At 42.7% G+C, this 23,990-nt stretch overlaps 1 protein-coding gene across 4 annotated transcripts in view; it reads left to right on the top strand.

Annotated features, from left to right (window-relative positions):
- The window catches only part of fam184b (family with sequence similarity 184 member B), a 31,836-nt gene extending 8,427 nt beyond the window's left edge, over positions 1-23,409 (top strand). For 2 of the 4 annotated variants that reach the window (XM_076884922.1, XM_004564331.5), the window contains exons 3-18: positions 380-1,054; positions 1,662-1,797; positions 2,146-2,297; positions 2,393-2,938; positions 4,019-4,126; positions 4,219-4,517; positions 5,256-5,406; positions 7,729-7,848; positions 8,077-8,209; positions 8,561-8,691; positions 8,828-8,943; positions 12,568-12,924; positions 13,064-13,178; positions 16,843-16,950; positions 19,651-20,048; positions 22,744-23,409. In XM_076884922.1, the coding sequence (XP_076741037.1) occupies positions 380-1,054; positions 1,662-1,797; positions 2,146-2,297; positions 2,393-2,938; positions 4,019-4,126; positions 4,219-4,517; positions 5,256-5,406; positions 7,729-7,848; positions 8,077-8,209; positions 8,561-8,691; positions 8,828-8,943; positions 12,568-12,924; positions 13,064-13,178; positions 16,843-16,950; positions 19,651-20,048; positions 22,744-22,816 (3,618 nt within the window). In that variant the 3' untranslated portion in view covers positions 22,817-23,409. The remainder of the gene's footprint in view (positions 1-379; positions 1,055-1,661; positions 1,798-2,145; positions 2,298-2,392; positions 2,939-4,018; positions 4,127-4,218; positions 4,518-5,255; positions 5,407-7,728; positions 7,849-8,076; positions 8,210-8,560; positions 8,692-8,827; positions 8,944-12,567; positions 12,925-13,063; positions 13,179-16,842; positions 16,951-19,650; positions 20,049-22,743) is intronic. The other 2 variants (XM_076884923.1, XM_076884924.1) reach the window with 2 other exon arrangements.
- The last annotated feature ends 581 nt before the right edge of the window (positions 23,410-23,990 follow it).

Below are 23,990 nucleotides of genomic sequence, written 5' to 3'. Positions count from 1 at the left end.
TTTGAAGAAGTTTTTTGCGGCTCTGAGTTGCCTGAGCTCGACATTGCAGGCTGGTAATGATGTTTTGCCACATACTGAGTATTGTGTGAATGTCACAGCGTTACTACTAATTGGCCAGTCTGGCCTTTTACAAATGGTTTGTATAGTCTGTGTCCACACTGTTCGCTCCAGCCGTCTGTACAGTTCCCAGATCTCAGCACAGTGAAACACCTTTGAACAAGCATGCATTTGTTATTGCATAAGTGTCATTGTAGCATGGAACAAAGTGTGAAAGGCTTTTCCGAGAGTTGTTGGAGAAAAATTAGGTGCTTTTTAGGGAAAGTTGTCACTACCAAAGGTTTATATGTGTGAGTTATTCTCTCGTCCTCTGTGGCTCCAGGTGCAGGCGGACTTTGAGTTCTTCCGCATCCAGGCGGAGGAGAGGGAGCGTGAAACGGAAGCAGAGCTAAGAAAAGAGTTTGAGGAAAAGCTCCAGGGTGCGCAGGAAAACCTGCAGGAGGCCAAGGCCCAGATCAGTGTTGCCCAGGAGGAAAACCTGAGACTGAGCAAAGAACTGGAGAATGCTGAGGAGCAGATCCAGCAACTGGATGCCAAGTGCGAGGAGCTCCAGAAAACAGTCGTTGATGAGGAGAAAAACAGGAAGGAGGAGGATAGGCAAAGAGAAGATGAGGAGGAAAAGAAGAAGGAGGAGGAGGAGAGGAAAATGGAGCAGTGTGAGGAAAGGATTAAAGCCCTCCTGGAGGAGCTAAAGGCACTAAAGGAGGAGAGGGGTCGAGCGGAGGAGGAGAAGAGGCGAGCCGTGAAGGAGGAGAGGGAGCAATGGGAGCGAAAGGTGAACGATCTAAACGAGGAGGGAGAGGAAATGAGGAAGAAGATAGAGGCGGAGTGGAGGGAAGAGCGGCAGAGGTGGGAGGAGAGGGAAGAGGAGGAGAAGAAAGGGATGCACAGCGCTCTGCGGGAGAGGGTGAAGAGGGCCGAGGCAGAGGTGGAGAGTCACCTGGAGAGGCTAGCCGAGAGCAAGAGAAACACAGTGAAGCTGCAAGAGCGAATACAGGTACGCGCCTTTTCTCTCGTCCCTGCGTGCATAATCCAACGCTGGGAAGGGAAATTGAAATGTTGCAGCTTCCTGTCTCTGATGCGCCCAGCTAATAGTGTTGATGGGAAAGAAGGGACTGAAGTAGAAGCAGAGCTGGGGGGTGGAGGGTGAGCGGGGGTGGGGGAGGCATCTTGCTTGTCTAACCACAAGCTGCCTTCCCTGAGTGTTATTCCCACTGCCAACTAGCTGCTAATGAGGAGCAGGATAGATTCGCTGCACCACCTCACGCATGAGCATTAAGAAGCCCTGTGAGAGCTGGCATGGAGCTGACATGCAGTAAGTCCTCACAGCAGACCATTAAAGGCTCGCAGCTGGGCAAGACAGCACCCTGACTCACCACATTTCATCCCTCATTTTTTTTTCTGTTTGTCTGATTGTGTTCACTCCCTCCTCCCTCATCTGTGTCAAATTTGCTGTCAGCCTCTCTCTCTCTCTTTCTCGTCTGTTTCTTTTTCCTTTTCTATTCCCTCGTGGCCTTTTGTCAACATGCAGTACTATTCCGCATCGCCTGACCTTAATTGCCCTCATGCTAAACTCCTTCCTGGCCTTTATCCCTCCCTTGCAGGACTTGGAGGAAGAGCTGGAGCTGGATCGCAGGCGTGTGTCTGAGGCCGAGGGCGTGGCCAAGCGGGCTGAAGAGGAGCTCGCTGTAGCCAAGGAGCGGCTGCTGCTGCAGGAAGACGAGCTGCAGAGCAGAGCAGGTAGTCTGCCTCTCGCACCTGTCAATCTTACCTGCCCTGCTCGAAGCGAGCTTGCAAAAACTGAAGCTGTGCCAGGTGCACGTCCCCATTCCTCATTCAAACCCGCCGTTAATTAAGTTTTCCACTCACGCTGCCATAATATGTAGAGAAAATGTAACAAATTATTCATTCCTGCTCAAAGGCAAACAGTTTCATCAAACTGGCATCTCACCCCGTCAGCACAAAACTCTGAGTTTTATTTATTGCACAGTAATGGGTTTTAATTCAAACCCTTCCTCAGTCAGAACTGGTCAGATGATCCATTCTGCTTCTGCTATAGACGATCAATCAATCACTTTTGTGTGTTAGAGGAGCTGCTGAATCGAGGAGGCTGTGAGGTGTGTGTGTGCACTGAAATGGAGGAGCTGAGGAGCCAGGTGAGTCGTCTGCAGAGTAGGAACAGAGAGCTGGAGCTGCAGAGCAGCGGCCGCAACAGCGACCACGCCAGGCAGATACGCCAGGTAAGCACGCATACACATGCACATATGGTAAAACTGCAATGTGGACAAAAATATAAGCACAGCATGAATGAGTGTGCTGTGTTGTGTGTTTATAGCACGCTGAAGCACTGTCCAGTTTGCGCTCAGAGATGGTGAGAGCCCAGACAGAAGAGCTGCGTCGCATTCAGAAGCACGCGGACGACGAGCGGGACAAACTGCAGAAGGAGATCGAAAAAGAACGAGAGAGCCTGCGGAGGGAGCGGGAGCAGGAGAGGGATCAGTTCGAGAAGGAAAGGAACCGAATACGGCGAGAAAGAGACGAGGAAAAGGAAGCGCACCACAGACAGCTGGAAGAGGTCAAGGATCGTGTGAGGAGAGAGAAGGAGGAAGAGGTGGACCGCCTGCGCAAAGAGCTGGAAGTGGAGAGGGTCCGCATTCGTTCCCAGCTCGACAAGAACATCGAACAGGTCGAGGCGGAGAGAGCCGGCGTGCAGCTGAAGCTGGAGGAGGAGAAGAAGAGGCTGGCGGAGAAGGCCGAGGAGGACAGGAAGCGACTGAAGGAGCAGGTGCGGAAGGCGATAGAGGAGGTGATGAGGAGACACGCGGCTGAATTAAACGGCGTCCAAGAAGCTCTGAGCTCTGAGAAGAAAACCAACCAAGAGGTCAGCATGTGTCGGCACACAAAGAGTTCTCTGCATTTAACTTTAACAGACATCATCAGTGATCATAACAGGAGAAATCAGGTTAGAGAGGAAAACTGGAGAAAGAAGCTGCATTTTTGATACCACTTAGTGACCTGACCTGTTTGGCTACTATATTTAAAAACTGAGGCTATATATCATAAATGAGCATTAGTAATTTTGCACTGGAACCCAGTGAGATGGTGCTAAGAAGTAAGAGGAGACTGGCTCTGTATTAGGACCAGACACAGATTCTTTATAATGTGCACTGCTTGCATCTCAAATTTAAAAACGTCCTGCTGTGGAATCCGAAAAACACAGCCTTCATTATTTTTAGTTTCAGTCACTCTTTGGATGTAATTATTTTTGATATGAGCACAAACCGTTGCCAACACAGTAAAAATCTCCCTGCCTGAAGTCAACCACATACCGTAAGCCATGAGGGTCGAGGCAAAAGTTCACCCATTTAATCCACAAACCTGAGAAAAAGTTTGCGCGGCTCGGGCCACCGAGGAGCGTCGACAGTAACCAGGTTACTGAAGTTCACAGAAACGCAGCGCCTGAGTTGCACAGTCGAGCCTCAGCGGGGGTACTGCCTAATTAAAACAGAGCTTCTAAATATTTTGGGCTTGCGTCGCTTGTCAGCAACTGACGATGTTGAACAAAAGTTTCCTCTTTTTTTAACCTGAATATCTTCAGAGTAATTTGAAAGAAAGGGATTGTGGGAAAAAATCTGTGAACGATTATGTTTGTGTAGCAAAAATGCTTTCCTTTGATCCAGTTAATTCTCTTGTGACCCCCCTAGGGAGAGTTCTCGCCCCCAGATTGAACCAAAAGAGAAATTTAATAGACGTTTTTTGCTCCCAGTAAATGTAGAAATTTAAAGATTTTATCATATAATTGCCTGCCCTTTGAGCCCTCTTATCATGTTCACTTCATTATTACTAATTATTAATTAGGCTCACTTGTAAGAAGATGACAGAAGGGTAGGGTCGAGTGTTAAAAAGGAGATTCTTTGCTAATGTAATAATAGTTTTGATGAGGATGAATGTTTTTATGAAGGTGTGCGTGCGTTTGGAAGAGGAGAGGAGAGCTGCTGAGGAGCTACGCAGCAGGATGGAGAAGGAAAGAGAGGAGCTGAGGACGAAACTGAAAGATGCCACCAGTGAGGTTAGAAGTCAGGTTACGCTAACTGAGAGTAAAACATCAGCTGTAGTTCCTGTGACATGTGAAGAGAAAGAGATATGTTCCTGTGATCTCAGATCTGTAGGTTGGAGTCACTGATCCACCATAAAGACAAGAAAGACAAGGCGACCCCCGATGCTCCATCCTCGGGTGGACCGCAGTGCTCCCGTCTGGAGGAAGAGCTCCATCAGGCTCGGAGTCGACTGGCTCGCATTCAGGACGAGGCCGAGAGGCAGCGGGACAGGCACCAGAGAGAGATCGCATCCCTGAAAGCTGACAGGCATCGGCTGGAGGAAAAAGTCCTGGAGCAGAGCCGGATGAACACGGAGAGGAGTCTTCTAGAGCAAAACCAGAAGCACACAGAGGACCGGATCAGGTAGCAGATCAAACACAGACCTTCCAAAGCTGCTCAGGCTTCCATTACAAAGTCTGCTTGTAATCAGCCCCCCCGCTCACCTAAATGATCTTTGGGAAACATCAGAGTCAGGAAGGAAATCACTCGAATTGAAGCTCGTTTCAAGTTTGAATAAACTTTATTGACTTGGACCGTGTTGTAACAGAGCTAACGCACGCCAAGGAATTAGATGTAGCAGCAGAAAAAATTCTGTGTGAGCTGGTAAACGGTGTCGGCACATTAATGAAAATTAAATCAATATCACCAATTAGTCTGCCCTCCCCGACAGATGTATTTTATTAGCCTGTTTTTCACCATGTGCCGACAGCAATTAGAGCATATGCGCAAACAAAAACCAGCCCTCTGCATTTATTTTAAAATGTGTTTGATCACTCGAAACTATCAGTTTACACGCAGTTCCCCCTTCAATACATGTCCTTTTTTTCCCCCTCATTCAAACACACCCATTAAAAACCGACCTGTCAGCTGACGGTATAACAGGTTATCTTATTATCTTAATATGGCAATGCATTAATATAAAACTCAGATTTTATATTTATGTGCTTTATGGAATTGGATGCTCCTCTGCATGTTTGCTGCAAAAAATAAATAGGAACTGCTTTGCAATGTTAGATGGCATATAACCAGAAGACATTTTAACAAGTCATTTTGCATGTAGGTTAGCTGTGTCTCACTCTTTGTTCTGATGCATGCCTCCAGGGCGGAGTGCGAGGATCGTCTCAGAGCAGAGTTCAGGATAGAGATGAACGCCGCCGTCGCCGAGAGCGAACAGAGATGGCAGAGCCGGGAGGAGGAGCTGCAGGCTCAGATCTCTGAGCTGCAGGGTCAGCTCACCGAGCTAGAGTCGCAGGTGAGCCCTCTGCAAATCGAATTATAGAAACCCATTTGTGATGCTTGGCCCTGATTGTCTCTTTAGAAACGTAATCAGGCTGTTTTGCCATTCTGCTTTGGCTTCATTATTCAAATTTTGCCTGAACAGATGAAAAATAATCAGGCGGGTTGGCAGCATAGCTGATATCTTGAATCAGGCATATTTATTTAAAAACAGAGACGTGCAATTAAGGTTCATTCACTGCAAAAGAGCTGCGTGACTCATGTTCTCAGAGCAGCGCTGGGATCCAGCGTTAAAATAAATATGGTGGGATTTCGGCCGCTGGAAGTGCCGTTATGGAAGCTGGGGATCATGGGAGTGGCTGTCCAAACTGTTCTTTTCATCTGAGCCAGAGGTCTGAATCATTGTCAGCTTTGCAGCTCTTGCTGAAAACCCACGACCTGCCACATCAGCTTGGCTGAAGAGGCGTGCTGACGCGTTTGTTCAATTGATGATGAATTGGTGTCTTTGTAACGACAGCAAACTGAGACAAAGGGAGACATGTTGTTGAAACATACATACATATTTTCCCCTTTGTAAATCTCTGTTTTGTAAATATGGACAGTGTAATTTTCATGACTTTTCTTTTAGGTTATTATTATGTAATGATTTTAGTGGTCGAGCCCTCTTGGGATCAAATTGGGCTGAATGTTGTGCATGAGTTAAATCGGTTTGACAGCCCTAGACTAACTCTTAATGGAACTGCTGCAATGTTCATAGTTGAGTTGAATATTTTTTTCCCCTCCTGAGGCAAAGATGATGTCATCATCCTGTTTTGACAGACCAATGACCCAAAAAAATATTCAGCTTTCCATCCTAAATGATGGAGAAAAGCATCACTTGCATACTCAGCAGGGTCATCGGTTGTTTTGGGTCTTTTACATCAGGGGTCCCCAATCCCAGTCCACGAGGGCCGGTGTCCCTGCAGGTTTTAGATCTCACCCTTGGTCAACACACCTGAATCACATGATTAGTTCATTACCAGGCCTCTGGAGAACTTCAAGACACGTTGAGAAGGTAATTTATCCATTTAAATCAGCTGTGATGGATCAAGGACACATCTAAACTGGGACTGGGATTGGGGACCCTTGTTTTACATCCTGTTCTCTGAGCCTGTATCCATGAGATATTAGTCCTATATTGGTTCTGGCTTGTCTGTAGTGATCTGAAGTCATTTGAGGATTTCTTCACTGCTGCTCACACTCTGTTGATGGCTTTTCTTTTTACGTGATAACCCAGAAGCTGTAGGCTTTGCAAAGCAATTCACATTAATCTCCCAATTTGAACACTTGCTTCTTCACCAGTTTGTATTTCCCCCTTTTTCCTATCACTGGCCCATCCAGTCCTTCCAGGTTCCAGAGTGGTCTCTGCAATGTTTTTAGGAAATTTGACTCGGTTTCCCAAGCCCATTTTTATCTCCCACTAACGTGCTGTTCCTAGGAGGCATTTGTAGATTTTCCTGCTTTAATCAATGTGACACATAATCCAAGCGATGGTTTGTACACGCTCTGCCATGGTATTTATTTACTCTAACGGAGCGCTCAAAGCAATTTTTACTTCAGGCCACATTATTCTTCTGTGCCTTAAAGCGCTTTTTAACCATCACACACACACTCACTCAGATGGATGCATCAGGGACAGCAGCCCTTTGCCAAGCTTAGGCCATGCTTCTCTTCCCTTGGCACAAGGGGTATGTCGGAGTTGTTGGCTTCCAGAAGAGGTTAGATGGCCTGGGTAAAAAGTCACACACATGCTAAATTTTAAATTTACATAATACAAATTTACCTGATACATATCCAGGTCAGTTTATTAGCTGTGTTAAGTGCTTTGTAGCCTCTAAAAACAGTTGTGTAAACTCTAATCTTTGCCAAGTCTGAGAACACGACCCTGACTTTGTGTCCATCACGCCTTTGCTTTGTCTTGTAGCTTTCTGTATGGCAGAAATCCTGCATTTCAAACTTGAATGAGGACTTTAAAAGATGTGGGTGTTTACGAGGCAAAAAGAGTCTCTCTTATTGTATTTTAAGTGTAGGAAACAACAGCTCTGGATGTGCTCTAGAAAGTTAAAGTCGGGATGTTTCATGTAATCCGTTCAACTTTTTGGGCATGCGATGCTAAATTGTTGGAGGGCTCTTCTAATTTGTTCCATAAGCCTGCTTATTTATTCTGTTTGAGTATGCACATCCTAAAACAAAAGTGGCATCTCCATTTAATTCTTGCTGCAGACCCATTATCTCAGGATTACTTTGACAGCATGGAGAGCCTTAAAAATCCTTTGCTCCCAATTTGTCACCAATGCAGGCAGAGAAAAAGAAGGCAGGCCAGGGAGATGATTGCCACGTGAATCCTGAAATTGACAAGCTGAGGAAGGAGGTCCAAGACACAAAGGAGATAAACAAGAAACTGAGGGAGCTGCTGCAGGTACGCACATGATGCACAGTCATTTTTAAAAATCCTACGCGCGCCCGTTCATAGATTTTCTCTGTGATGAATAATTTAGCAGCTTTGATGAAAGTGCCGCAGTGAATAGGCAACATTATGTTGGTCTGTGAGTGTGTGTGTGCGCGTTTACTGCAACAATGGGTTTTTGTGAGCTTAAGAAGAATTGCTGCTGTGGTTCTAAAAAAAAAATGTGTTCATTTGTTGGAGGAGCCCCAAACGCAGTCGCTAGCCGAAGAGAGACACAGTCATGCCATGGCGCTGCAGGCGTTAGAGAGACGGGCAAAAGAAGAGCTGCTGTCTGAGAGGAACAGACTTCAGACAATGCACCACCTGGAGCTGGGTAACACACACACACACACACACACACACACACACACACACACACACACACACACCCCCATTAGCATTAGCATAAGCACATGCAGGCATTAACACACTCTGGATAGCATGTACACAGCTACATGAGCAAAATAAGCAAGCACACACACACACACACATGCACAATGATATACACATTGCATTGAGATTATAAATTCAACAGTGAAGTTGCCATTGCCATGGATACACTTCACCATGGCAACAGCAGAAGGGTACCTGTAACAGTGGGACCCATTGATTTTGTTTTCGGTATGTGGTTTTGTGTGTGTGTGTGTGTGTGTGTGTGTGTGTGTGTGTGTGTGTGTGTGTGCAGATAAGCAGCGAGCAGAGCTGACCCAGCAGCACACGGAGTGGAGCAGACAGATGACCCAGAGACACATGCAGCAGATAGAAGACCTACAGGCTCAACTACAGGCGCACACACAAATGATGGCTCTGCAACAGGTAAATCACCCACACCGTGTGCGCACAAACACACACCTCTTGGCCTCAATACCTGTGATTCATTGCCTGTAACTCCAGCAAGTCAACTTCTGTTGTCTACTACTTTATTCGTGTGTGTGTGTGTGTGTGTGTGAAGGATTTGAAGCAGCAGAACCAGTATCAGGTGTTTGAGCGGCAGCTGGACGAGAGTCGCTGCGCCATGCTGGAGCTGCAGAGAGAAAACGCAGCACTGAAGAAGCAGTTAAAGGAAAGGTAGGGACGGTAACACTGAGTCCATCAGTCAAGGCGAAAGCCATCGATTTTACAGAGAAACTATGAATGTTTGGCATTCACAAAAATACTTTCCACCTAATTTCTTGTCAGGTTAAATAGTTTGATGGAATTGTTTTGCAACTGGGACCAAAGTGACAACTAAATGAATTTGCAGTGAATGGCACACTGGAAGTAGCAACGTAAAATAAGAAATCATGAATGACTTAGCTTAGCGAACCAAGCAAAAACATGGCAGCTAAAGTAAATCGAATGTGTTAATTGTGCCAGAATCAGACATGGACCCAAATGCAGATTAAATCAAATCAACATCAAATCAATTTATTTATATAACACTTTTCACAGGATAAAAACCACAAAGTGCTTCACAGTAATATAAAACAGAAATACATAAAATACATTAATAATAAAACACACAGCACAAATCTAATTAAAAGCCAATCTAAATAAAAGAGTCTTAAGCTGCTTTTTAAAAGAATAAATACAATCAAGGCAACGTAATGATGGAGGGAGAGCATTCCACAACCTGGGGGCCACCGCTCTAAAAGATCTATCACCTCTAGACTTAAAACGAGTTCATAAAAAACTGAGCAAATGGAACAAAAATCAAACAAACTTTATTTTAAAAAGCTGATTACTGTGTTAACAAGCAGGTAGGAACTGAAGGTGAACGGATACCAAAACACAACAGACAAGACACACAAACCCACACACAGAGAGCTGACTGAGGATGAGACTGCGGTTCGATCCAGACACGGAGCTAATGAGGGCGGGCAGACAGTAACAAAGGAGGGCAAAAAAGAAAGGAAAACATGAAAAATGAAGCAAAACTGCAACAAATTGCTTGAGCAAACTAATGTTCAAAGTAAAAGAGAAAACAACTAAAAGACATGAAGACTAAAACCAAACATGATGACAGAGACAGGGGAGGAAGATAACACCAAGAGCGAACAAACTGGTGAGCTTGTATATTTTTAACTGCACTAGCTGTTCCCAGCTTCTCACAGTCTCTATGTTAAGCCAGCCAAAGCTCCTCCCTGGAGCTTCGCGTTTACCCGTCATCTCATCCAAGTTTGGAGGAAGTTTGCTAAACTTTTCCTTGGAGCTCTGAACACAGACCAGGATGTTGGAAATGAAGTCCCACACCCGAACCCAAACCTGTGACAGCTGCAGAGGAAGAGGACGAAGGAGACAGAATAAAGTCAAAATCCCCCAAAAAACCCAAAAACCCACCAGTCTTACAAATGTTTCTAAACACTCAAGTCACATGACCACAGCAAATTGAGACCCAAAAGGTCTTGGTGCTGCATTTGGACTTGGAAAAAGTAAAAAATATTTGTTACTATAAATAGTAACAAAAGAGTTAAATAATAACATTAGTCATGTGATAGTGTAACAATAATATTCATCTTCTGTAAGCATCGTGAGCTACATTGTTTAACACTTCATTCCACTGTGGACGAAACATCTCCCACAAGTATCTCCTGTGTGGCTACCACAAGAAGCACAGCAGACTTTTATCTTATAACATGTTTTTTCATGCACCACGCTGATTTAATAAGCAGCTGAAGCAGCCTCACGTGTGTCAAAACAACAGGGTTACATTAATATTTGCTGAAACACTTCATTAGCGACACAGCTCGCTATCGTCAATGATCCCAGTTTTTAATTTTTTTTCGCTTGTTTGCGGATTTCTCCAAAGCACATGGTGATCATAATTATTTATCATAATTATTGAGAGTCTGGTGTAATATGTAGCTTTCCTGTGACATTCTTTCACAATATATGATAGAAAAAACTAGGATGTAGCTGTTGGTGTGGAAAGAGGTGATTGCTTCCAAACTTCGATACAGTTCAGACAGCGTTGCCTCGAATGTTTCAGTGTTTGTTTCGCAAGGCCTCACTTTACCATTCACCACAATGAAGTTGAGGGGTGAAAAGCAGGAAGGCCCCTACAGTAAAACAGAGAAAAACCCCAAATTAGACGACAACCTGTGAGCAAGCACTTGGCGACAGTGGGAAAGAAAAACTCCCCTTTAACAGGAAGAAATCTCCAGCAGAACCAGAGTCAGGCTCAGGGAGGGGCAGCCATCTGCCATGACATCCAGCACATGATCTAGAAGAGCGGTGTCAAACCCATTTTAGTTTGTTGGCCGCATACAGCTGGTATAATCTTAAGCGGGCTGGTCCATTAAAAAAATGTTGCCCAAGGAAGACCTCCAAATCTTTTCCCCTTTCCTTTAGTGTAAATGCATTTTAAATACATTCACATTTAATGAGCCATCCTTTTATGAAAGTGATGATGAAAAGCCTGGGATGTCTCAAGAAAAATGAGTGCAATTTAAACAGCACCTCTGAGTTTTTCCACATTATTAAAGAAATCTGTCAGCCCTGCTCCGTCGGCTTAACCACTTTCTAAGACATAAATTTGAGAAATGAACCGGCAGCTCATCACTCAGACTTTGTCCTGTAGTTTAACAAACAGAACGTTACAGTTATTAAAAAAAGAGAAGTCCCTCTTTCAGACTCTGACCAGTACATATCTTAAGGGTTGTCCACACAGGAAACGTTTCACTCTTCACACATCGCTTTGTAGCTGGTGCTTGGTTGCCTACGTAACTCTCTAATGTATCTACTACTCTGTCATACGTTAATCAAAGATTTTGAGAAAGGTTTAACTCAGGACCCACCCAGTTTGCATCACCAGTTATTTCGTTCATTATTCCTGCAGTTGCTGAACGTCACAGACTTTCTGTGGTCTCGGATTGTCGCTGGTAACTTCCTGTGTGGATATCCTTTTACTTCAGTCCTCTTCTTATTCTTCTCCTCCTTTCGGCTGATCCCTTTTGGGGTTGCCGCGGTTGATCATCTGTCTCCATCTCACTGTATCCCTAGCATCCTCGTCTGTGACACTGACCCTTCACTCATCCACAAATCTTATCTGAGCTCTTCCTCCTGTTGACAGCTCCGTCTTCAGCATCCTTTGTCCAAAATATTCTCTATCCCTCCTCTGCACAAACCATCTCAGCTTTGTCTCTTTTACTGTGTCTCCATACTGTCCCTCTGATATAGACAGAAAAGAAAAATTGACACCTTTGGTCTGGATAAACCTGAGAATTTGGTGTTCAGGGCACATTGTATGCACCCTCACCTCTCGGGTAAATACTTTGACACTGACATCACAACCATGAGTATCCACTGATACCAATCTGATGCTGTCTTTTCCCTCGCTTCAACAGCTAAGCTGTGAATAATACATTTGTCTGGACACACTTCATAGCTCCAGATATCAGTTGTGAAGCTAAGCTTGGCAAAACTATCTAAGCAACATCTGTTACTGGAGACACATCTGTCTTTACAGCACATCATTCAAAGTTTAGTTAGCTGATGCAAATGGATTATATTAGACTATAGTTATGCAGTTATTTGGCTGGTAGACAACATTACTGAAAATGTACTGTAGTATATGGCAAAATAGTGCAGAGGTATCGTGTACGTCTTCTTTTTGTGTAGATTTTTAGCAACCAGCAAACACCTCTTATTTTGTATTAAAGATGCCACATGCGCCATTGTTTCCACTTTTTTCCTCTGCTGTGTCCTTCTTAGCTCAGTGCAAAAGAATTCAGAGGCCGAAGAGAAAGAAGAGGAACGCGCAGAAATAAGGAAGAACAGGGACGCCCAGCTGGAGGAAGAAGCACAACGTCTGAAGGAGGAGGTGGAGAAGCTGAGAGTGGAAATGGAGAAACTCGAGGAGTCGCAGAAGCACTGGGACGAGAGAAAAGAGGACGACATCAAAGAGGAGGAGCTGGACGAGGAAAAGAGAAAGGAGCGGGAGGAGGAGAAGAGGCGAGAGGAGGTGGAGGAGATCAGGAGGGAGCACAAGCGGGAGATGCAGAGTTTGGTGTCTGAATACAGCAACGCGCAGAGTCACCTGCAGGCGCGAATCGTGGCCTTGGAGAATGAGTGAGTAGAGGAGAGACCCGAGGAGATAAGACACCCGGAGGGCTGGAGGGGTCGGGGGTGTGTGTGTGCATGTATGGGGGTGAAAAGGTGTGCAGGTATGTGAGAAAGGTGTGTGTTTCTGTATATGATTTAACTGCAGGCTGCGAGAGCGGGAGGAACGCTGCAGGCGGAGGGAGCCTCGATGTGACGACCTGCAGCTGGGGAGACTCCAGGAGAGGCTGACGGAGAGAGACCAGCTCATCAAACGATTAGTGGTGAGAGCACACACAAAAACCATCACATTAACGCAAAACCTATGACTTTTTTAACCCTCAAAGATCCAAAAATGACCGAGTGGGGTGGTTTATGATCCTGTTATTTAAACAGAAGCACTTTTTTTTTGAATAGTTCAACTTGTTTTTTATCTACTTATATTTATCTGTGGCAGATATTATAAGTATAGTTTTCTATGGTTAGCATCAGGGCTTCTGCAGCAGTGCATCCCTGTACTCTGGATATGTTAGGCATGCTTCACTGCAAAAATACTTATAGATAGATTTTACTTGGACAACATCAGACACTTTTTAATGTAAAACAGTGAGTATACCTGATACAGTCCCACAAGATATGTTGTTGATTTCAGCACAGTCTGACTGTTCCAACTAACCCTGACAAGAACTGTTAAAAAGTATATGAATCCATTCATCAAAAAACTTCAAATCTAAAATTTCCGCCCATCGTGCCTGTCTTTAGGGCTGTATTCCCTAATTGCATCGAGACAGTCAGATTTAGTTTAGGTTTTTTGGTTTTTGAACTTTCTTTATTGACGATATGAGCATAGATATTACAGAAGATCAAACAACAACAACAGTAGGAGAAAAAGGATGTTAAAGAACATAATACAGACAGATTTTTCATGCCTTGGATTTGTTAAAGTTGTCAATAAAGGGTTGTGATATCCCAAAGAATAAGTCCCAATTTTCCCTTTTCCAGCTGTAAGTGGTTAGTTACATCTCTCAGCAGGGTTAGCTGGGTCGGTGGTTTGTTTTGCTTTCAATTCAACAGAAAAAGTCTTTGTATCAGCAGCAAGAGCACAAACTGAACCAATATATACCGATTATTTCACAATTCTAAGGTTGCCACCCTAAACCCAAATGGTGCCAGAAAAAACAGGTGACATCAGACAAAAAAATGAAGTATCTGTGATCAGTTTTGGTGGTTTGTTGCAAAAGAATGGGAATGAGTTTGCATACATCTGAAAATATCCGATTTGGGATGATCAAAGACATTCAGTTTTTTCAGACATGTAGAGGAACACGCTGTGCAGTGTCACACCTAGAATCAGAGCTTTCATTATGAAATCACATAAGTAAAACTCTGCTTTATTTTGTACCTTTTTATTTTCATTTACTACAATATTTAGTAATTTAACCGCTTTTATAGTAAAAAGAATTTTCTTTCCTGTATGAGAGACCTCAGAGAATATAAAAAACATTTTTTGCGCAATTTTGGGGTTTGTCCTTCTAACCTAAATGTGATAGTTAGTGTTGGAAAATTACAACCATTTCACCCATAATGCTTAACAACATACATCTAATTTATTTACTGGTTTGTAAAAAACTACACACAACTTTCCGTTGCTCTTGCCATGCCAATGGGCCAATTTGTGTTAGAAATAAAATAATATGAAAAGTTTCAGGAGAAGTAGAAGTCGACAAACTCACGAAACATCACAACAGTAGTTTAAATAAAGGAGAAAAAAAGGGGCAAAAGGAACCAAATAACAAAAAGATGCTACAAAAAATAATAAAAAATAAATCCAAGACAGAAGACTAAAGCTCTACTGGTTTTCAAAAGAATCCAAAAATACTACAAAGAGAGCAGAAACTAAACCGAGCACAAACAGGAAATGGTAACCTGTCAGGATCACAGCCGAGAAACACGGGCTGGAAATAGACAGACTGAAATACAACCGGGAGAAGGCGAGGACTGCGAAACGGAGAACTAAATGACTGATTAAGCACATGTAAAACCAATAAGAGTGAAGAAGAAAATCACAGACAGAGACAGGAAGTAAAACTAACAGAGACACAGTGTGACTCGCAAAAGGAAAAAAGTAAAAGAGTCTGATGTTTATTATTTATTCATCATCTGTGCCATAGAACTCCATTGTTGCACTTGCAGACACACACACACACACACACACACACACACACACACACACACACACACACACAGCAAATATGTATAAATACTCGGCTGAAAATAGTCCTCATTAATTACCCTATTTACTCCTGTTTGAATAATGATTGCTGAAAACTACAGTGCCCATTAGTTTTAGGAAATGAGTCAGTCTTTTAAACAATAAGACTTTATAATTGTGGCCTTTTTTTAAAAATAGTGCTGACTGCCACAGCTGGCCTGTCAAAGTTGGCTAGTTGAGGCTTTTTAATGGATTTGCTAACAAAATGAATCTTTAAATGTTTGTATTGTCTCTTTAGATGAGAGACAGATGCAGCTAAAAGAAGTATGTGTGTAAACCTTTTCCCCCCAAAGCAATACAGCTAATATAGCTAAGTATTAATACACTACATGGACAAATATATTGGACCACCCCTGTGTTTTCGGCCCCATTGCCACCGAGGCGTAAAAGCCACCAATGCTCTGCTGACTGAATAACTGCAGCGCTCCAAACTTGCTCTGTCATTAAAATCGGCACAAACATTGTGCGCCAGGAGCTTCTTGATATGGGCTTCCATGGCCAAGCTCCACCTGTAAGTGGAATGTATAGGTGGTGATGTACAGTACTTTTATCTTATCTTACTGATCCGCTGATGGGCTTTTCTTCATCTTTGGGAACACCACAATGGAAAAAAATATAAGCAAGTTTTCTGGAGGTTAAAGATAAGATTTGCTTAGATGAGCCTGTGCCCTACAACCTGCCCATGTGCATTACTACTTTTCTTTCATAATTTTCTTTTTGGTTAAAAAGGTAATCATTGCATTGATCAATCATTGATTTTGGAAGCACTACAGTAGTGCTTTAGTTACTGCACTAAAACCTGATGACACCCTTGCAGAATCTGCGCTGAGGTTTGGCCCGAGCACCAGGAACTTCATGGCTTCCATGACCTTCCATTTTTCTTTAGCAGAGGACTTGAACAAAATGAGCAAAGGTCCACGTGTTGGATAACTTGATTAACTGGCTACAGTAAAAGTATAACCAACATAAAAGATGTGTTAAAAAAGTTACATGAACACTTAAATTAACTTACATCTTGCCCGTTGTCTGATATACACAACTGTATGGGTCAGCATTAAAACACGCGGTGTAGCACAGACTCACTGCAGTGATTCCTCTTGACGTATCTTTAGCATAATGTTGCCTTGTATTGATTTCTTAGCAGTTGCTTTGTTTTCCTCTGGAGACTGAGGTGGTCCAAGGTCCCATCTGACTGCAGCATCCCTGGTTTGATTTCCTTCAAAGTGTTTAGTTGCTAAAACTCACTCTCTAAAGAAAAAAATATACCAAAAAAATAATCGTTTAAACACAGACAGACTGATTATAGCAGCTGCTCTGATCCAAACTCTAACAGTAGCAAGCTAAAAATCAAAATCACACAGTGTGTTGAGACTGGGAGTTAAAAATCTGGCTGCATAAATGAGCATTTTTCCCAAACCATAAATATTTAAATGACTCAGACTAAACCCAGTGGAACAGTGCCTTCATTAATCATCAGCGGTCATGTGTGCGTAGGAGAAAACTACATTTTTCAGTGTCCTCTGACTGAGTGCTGCATCTACCATCTGTGTGACGTGAGGCAGCTTAGCAAACATTTACACCCTCCAGACACAACTCCAACCCTACAACAAGAACAACAACAGAAACAATTGTGAATAAGGCCAGTGAAAGTCCTTCCTCGTCCTCCTTGCCTCCAGGAAGAGAGGCATCAGCTGCAGCTCTACCCTCCTGTTGCCGGGGACAACAGTAGCCTCGGGCTCCGTGACAGCAAGTCCCGCCCCGGGAGCATCACGCCAACCACGATGGTGAGTTTGTGTGTTCGGCTCACGCGCGTGAGAGTGAGCCTCCATCCAACCAGAAGGGCTCGCTGGGCCGAAGCCGGCTTCGGTTTCTGGGGCACGAAACAGTGAAACGCAGAAGTTCGCCCACTCACCACGTCACCAGTGTGCCTGCCCTCCCTGCAATAACTCCATCATCACTCGGCTTTTACTAACATTGCATTTGGCAACTAAAGACGCAGATGTGTGAAAGATGTGGGAACTTATATTATGCAGCTCTTTTTTTTTTTTTTTTTAGTTTGACCTGTTATCAGCTGACGTGCAAACATGATGAAATCGATTTTGAGGCGTTCGCGTCTTTAATCAAAGCTTCTCAGGAGTGTGACTAATAAATCGAGGCTGCTGTAAAGTGCAGGATTCTGTGTGCCTTCACTTGCACTTGTTTGGTGTCAGTCGTGGATTTGTGCTTACCGACCATCTGGCGTGGTACATTTAAAAATGCTGACACGCATCATCACCTGCAGCCTGTCGACAGGCTCCTATGATGGCTGCGGGCCACCAACTTTTGTATTTATGTCCATGCATTTGTTACTGAGAAGTTTCAGTAAAACTACACTTATTTCGGGATGTGTCTTCTTCTCCTGTAACGCCTAAACACTGAACACTTCAGACTCTGCTGTTTCGTTTTAATATAAATCATAAAGGACATAAAACATTTTCCTTAACTGCCGATTTAATCAAACTTACTACTTAAAGATAAAATGTGCATTTAGCTGGGGACTATTTTCAGAGTATGATTTAATACATGTGTAGTATTTACAGGACAGAATATGTGGCTGAAAATGAACTATGGTGGCCTTCATAATAACTGAACACGTGTGGCTTTACTAATTTCACTCATTTCACTAAATTGACTAGTGGGCACTTGCTTTGCAACATAAACTTACCAACATAACACTAACATAAACTAATTTTAAGAGTGGTCTTGCGTAGTAGTTCTCCAGGTTTTCTGAAGGTCTCTTAGTCTTTCTTTGAACATTTGCAGCTTTTTTTCATTTTCATTTTTCAGTCCAATGTACCCGAGTTTTCATGCTCAGATGGATGTTTGTTTTTCTTTGTTTGTTGTTTGTTCAAATGGCATTGGATGAACCAGTGTCCTGACTACACAAAGAACTCGTTTTAAATTTAGGAGACTTTTGCAAAAACATTTATTCAAGTTCTTTATTTGAGTCTATGAAAACTACCAAAGATACCACAGTAAGCCAAAAGCCTATATCTCAGTAAACCCATCTACAGCAGACGAACATTATCTGAAAGTTATATCTTTAAGAAATAGGAAAAAAAATACAGCAAAGACTTGATACGGCACCTGAAAGATGCTCCTGGCCCTTCAGTAGATCCGTCTATGTTTCACTGAATCCTCATCACAAGTGGTCCCAGTTGAAGGGTGGCTGTCAAGAAGCCATTCTTAAGGAAGGGAAATAGGTTGAAAAGGCTGAGTTATGCCAAATGAAACAAGAAATGGACTGAAAATCTGTGGCAACATATCTCATCAAATAATTACTCCAAATTTAAACATTTTGCTTCAAACTTTTGTCAGTATGTATGCATGAGGTCAGGAGAGAGGCACAACAGTGAGTCTCTACAGACATCTAGAAAACATGATGGAGGGTCTGTCATAGTTGGCCGGTGGTTTTGGAGAGCTTGTCAAAATTGATTATGAATGCAAAAAAGTGCAGTGAGATTTTGATCCACCATCTGGAAAGAATCAGACTGGCAACAGTTTCATTTTTCATCATGACAGAGAATGAAGGAAAAGGCAGCCAACATCCAAAGAAGAGCTTTGAATGTCCTAAACTATTCTTGAGGACCACTTAAAGGAATAACAAGAACGCTTGTCTAATAGAGTTCAGCTGTGTTGAAGAATAAAGGTGGTCAAACCAAATATTGACTTTCAAGCTTATTAGACTTCTGCAACCTCTGTTATCTCTATTCTTGTTTGCGCGTTTCTATAAATCAATGCACCTATTTCCCATTTTTCTTGCAAAAAATAAAGAAATGAAGGGCCACTCACGACATTTACACAACATTGTACATTTTTTTAAATATAGGTTGGTTGTCTAAACAGCCAAATTCAAGCCAGAAGCTCAAGCTTCAGACTGCTCTAAATTCTCAGTTTTGCTTTTTTCTCCTCTTGGATCTGCGAGGCAGCTCTGGCTGTGAGCACAGACACCTTGGCCACCTGCTGTTTGGATCTTTTGCTTTTGAGTAGCAGCCAATCAGAAGAAAGTTGGCTGACCTTAAAGAGAGAGGAGCTTCAACAGCTTGTTTCAGACAGAAGATGAACCAAGGCTCTGCACCAACACCCAGTAAAAGCTAAATATAAGCACTGTTTTGAACTGTCAGTCATGCAAAGCTGTCCAAGAATAAAATATATGGGCCTGGATGTGAGAGCGAAGCCTCCTTTAAACAGATATGTGCTTGTAAATATGCACAATTTGCAAGTAGGAGATTTTCTAGCTTACAGGCCACTTGTAGTCTGAGTGCAACTAACCAATCATTTGTTTGAGCAACAAAAGAGAGACTGATTTTGCCCCATTAGTCATAAATCGCAACCAGTGGGTCCAGATTTCTGCTGGTTATACTGAGCGCTCTGAAAAACTGATCCTTTTTTTTTTTAAACTCTAACCTATGTGTCAATTTTTATTTATTTATTTTTTTCCACAGAGGAAACGTGCCGAGTCGCCTCCTCGTGTCACCAGCATCTCCACGGCCGGCACTTACAACAGGAGCATCTTTGTGCCCCACTCCTCCTCCTCGTCTTCCTCCTCCCCTTCCGTCCATCAGCACTCCTCCTCAACCCTCCCCCACCAGTCCTCCTCCCACCCTCAAACCTCGCCCCACTACTCCACCTCCTCTCTCCCACACAAACACACGTCCCTCCCCCTCACCCAGCATTCCTCGCCCTCCCTCTCTCGCTCCGCCAGAACCCGGACCTCCTGCATCCCACCGACGCCGGCGCCGACGGCACCTCTCCCCGTCTGCCCCTCGCCTCAGACGGGCATCCGATACGTGTCCCCCTCCTGCCTGGACCCACACGTACACCTGCAGGCCCACTCAATCAGGTATGAATGTTTTGATTCAGCCAGCTGACTTCCTCAGGGTGAGATAAGAAACCAAAAATCAAACTTATTTTTAATATTTTTTTACTTTTTGACTTAATCCTTACCAGGGATATCACATGTTCAACAAGTTGTATTAACAACCTTTTGAACTTTATATAAAGATATGAAAATATGATAAAAAGTAGAGGGAGCAATACAACAATAATTCTTAGTGATGACATTAATCAAACTGTTACAACAAGGACTCAGATCGCTGGCATGAACTGGATGTCGGGATTAATCAGCTGTCAGTCTGTGTTAATCTCAGCGCTTAGTTCAAGATGAGCCAGCTGTAGCTGTCCGCTGCAGATCTCTTGATGGAAACCTGCCCTACCAGCAGTCATCACTTTCCATGACAGCGTGGCTGGTGATGTTTCCACATTTGTGACTCTTTGTGTCTGTCATGGTGGCAAAATTTGGTCTCATTCTTGCAAGTACTACTACAAATGCAACTTTAAGTACTGAATAAGTAATTAACTACATCATGATTAATAAATAACGCCGATCATCCCGCTACAGAATCATGTTTTACAACCTTCCTATTCATGTGGATCTTACTTTGACATTTACTGCCAACCTTAATCAGTGTCACATGGGGGCTGGAGCCTATCCCAGTTACCATAGGGCGAGAGGCAGGGTACACCCAGGACAGATGGCCAGTCTCTCACAGGGCTAACACACAGAGAGACAAACAACTATTCACACTCATGGGCAATTTAGAATCACCAATTAACCTAACCCCACTAACTGCATGTCTTAGGACTGTGGGAGGAAGTCACAGTACCCGAAGAGAACTCACGCAAACACGTGGCGAACATGCAAATGAGGCAACAGTGCAAACCATTGCTGCAAACATAGACTGTATATAAAAGATAGCACATAGACTCTGTGATGTCGGCTTTGTGTTTTTGTTAGCTCAGCGGTTTGTGACTCTAATGTGGATCATAATTTACAGACAAACCTTTCATGGTCCATGAGTCCATGAATTAATCAGAACAGGGTTTACGGAGGTCGTGGATCAAGACAGATGAAACAATGCAGTCACAAAAAGTCTAATTAAGACAGACATTTTGAAGAGGGATGTTATCCTGACCTTGTGTACTCATTGCTGTGTGATCATGTAATAATCAGTTTATGACTACTGAGGATTTATGCATACAAATACAACAATAATTCTTAGTGACGACATTAAATAAAACGATCCAAGGTTCACCTTGCTAATGCCAGGTTTGATCCCGTCTTGTCTTCAGAACTGTCAGATTTGTCGGCTGCACATCCATAACGTGACTCGCCCCTATTAACACATCCAAGTGGTTCTCTGTTGGTGACTGTGGAGGCCATTTGAGTTCAGTGAACTCAAAGTCATGTTCAGTACAATATTTTATTGTCCAGTTTTGATGAGCCTTCCCCAACTGTAGCCTCAGTTTCTTGTTCTTAGCTGCTGTAGCACGCCTCCTGTTACTGTAGTTTTCTCCTCTGACCTTTGTCATCAACGAGACATTTTCTAACAGAGAGCTGCCGCTCACTGGATATTGTCTCTTTTTCAAACCATTCTCTGTAAAATAAAAGGAGAGTCCCAGCAGATCAGACGCTTCAGCCTTTCAAGCACCAACTACCATACCAAATTTAAAGTAACTTAAATCACCTTTCTTCCCCATTCTGATGCTCAATTTGAACTTCAGGAGGTGGTCTTGACCATGTCTACGTACCTAAAGGCATTGAGTTGCTGCCATTTTATCGGCTGATCATTTTCACTCATGCAACACTTTATTCTTTAAAAACACCTGAACATGCTGGAGCTTGAGCCACAGACCTTCCAATTGGTACACAGCCCACTCTTCCTCATGAACCACAGATGTACCAAAGGTCTAACAGCTGTAATATAGTGTAAATACCAGTGAGGTGACGTCTTGTCCTAAAGAAGGTATTCAGTAAATGTCAGTCTTTATAAGCTGAAACAGTCATGGTCCTGCTGCTTTCCTTTCTCTCTTTTCTGACTGCAATTGAACACCTTAGCATAACAACTAAAGGTGTAATTAACCTGTAATAAATGTCATTTAATTCAAAATTGTAATGTAATTATATTTGCATACAAATACTTAAACGTAGACACACTACCATAAGGGGGTAAGTCGAGTTTTTACAGGAACAAGGAAGTAATTATACTGTAATTACTTATTATTATTAGCATTATTACTATGTAAATTTAGGACTCCATAAGTAATTTTAAGTATGAGGTAACTAATTTGGAATAAAAACAATGTGTTCCCATCTTACATCGCACACTGTACTTTTCAGGGCACAAATTGCCTTAATTTTGTCTTTTTACTTTTTTTATTCAATATTCATTAAGTAGATGTACATGATGGATATTCTATTATTTACCTTTTTGCTTACGCTGTAGTTTAAATCCCTGTAAAAACCTCTGACTTCTTACCAACTTTATTCTAGTGTACCTACCTTAAAGTAGTAGTATGCGGATATAATAACATTTTAATTTCAAATAAAATCCTTTGAGATTTGTTTTAATTACAGGGGAATTATGCCCTTAGTCGTGGGACGTGTTATAAAATGTTACGAATGTTTTTCTTCCTGTCATGTTTCTGAATTAGTTGTGATTAAAACACTAAACCTGTCTGCGTCTTGTGTGGTGCAGGGGGCCATACCTGGAGCAGAGGGGGACAGAAGGGCTGAAGCAGGAGTGGTTCACCAAATACTTCTCCTTCTGAGCACAAATGCATACAAGCATACAGACACACACATACACATACAACAGCTGCAGGTACATTTCATATCCACTTCATTGCTTCTTATACACATCTGTTTGCTTCCCAGACTCAAGCACACACACACACACACACACACACACAAACAGAGAACCTTGAAAACAGACAAACACATCAACAGACATATGGGCTCATCACCAGCAAGGCCATTTCAAACATTGCCTCAAAGCTCAACCAAAAAGTGCTTCTCAAACACATGCCTGACCTCTTCTCAGACATTGGCCTGCCGGATCTTGTTTGTATAGTTTGGAATGTCGCCATATGTTGTTTTTTTTAAAGGACGTCTTCCTTTTTTAATGCAACTGTTGCCCTAATCCCATCGTGTAACGATTCCAGGCAGGTGTTCATTAAGAAAAAAAAAAAAAAACAGCAACCAAGTGTCTCTTTGCGTATGGAAGCATTGAACATATTCAATCAAGATCCACATCAAAATGGACACACACGACTCACCATACCAAAATGAAGCTTGTTTCAATGCAAAAATGTATAATAATCTTAATGATGAAATTGAATAAACTATTTTGTTTTTGTATGTGCGTCTTTTTTCTGTGTATCACATTCTTTGCGCTTAAGCTCAGATGCTTCTCCGTGGTTCAGGGTATCACTAAAAAGATTCACATCATGTGTCGTTTGCATGACAACGTGCAGTGTACTCCACCCGCTGCAAGTACTGCACAGTAGGTGGATTTATGTTGAAGTAGCTGAAATTCTTTACCAGGATGATTTATAATTAGTTGTAAGTTCTGTTGATAAATTACCCAGAAAAATCTGTTACTGACCAATTTATCAAATTAAATAGTCGACATATCAAACGATTTTAACTCGCTGTTCCAAAGACGACCATAATCACCTTTCAGGTATTAGTTAAAATGATTTTTAGACTGCTGTTAATCTGACCACTGACTTATTTTTGTCATCTCAGGACTTAAAAGTTATTAACTCAAAGATAATATACATTTTTGTTTTGGAGACATCTCACCTTTCTGGAGGGAAATAGTGTACCAAGCTTTCTTCTTGATGGTTATCCACAGGAATAAACCCAAACTACTTCAAGGCAGTTTAGTTATACTTTGTTTACTACTTGGAGACATGTTTCACAGCTTACTGGGCTCCGAAT

The sequence above is a fragment of the Maylandia zebra genome, linkage group LG6 (genome assembly GCF_041146795.1).
Source record: "Maylandia zebra isolate NMK-2024a linkage group LG6, Mzebra_GT3a, whole genome shotgun sequence".
Taxonomy (NCBI): domain Eukaryota; kingdom Metazoa; phylum Chordata; class Actinopteri; order Cichliformes; family Cichlidae; genus Maylandia; species Maylandia zebra.
Note: the sequence above shows the minus strand (reverse complement) of the source record. Positions and strands in the feature narration are given on the sequence as shown.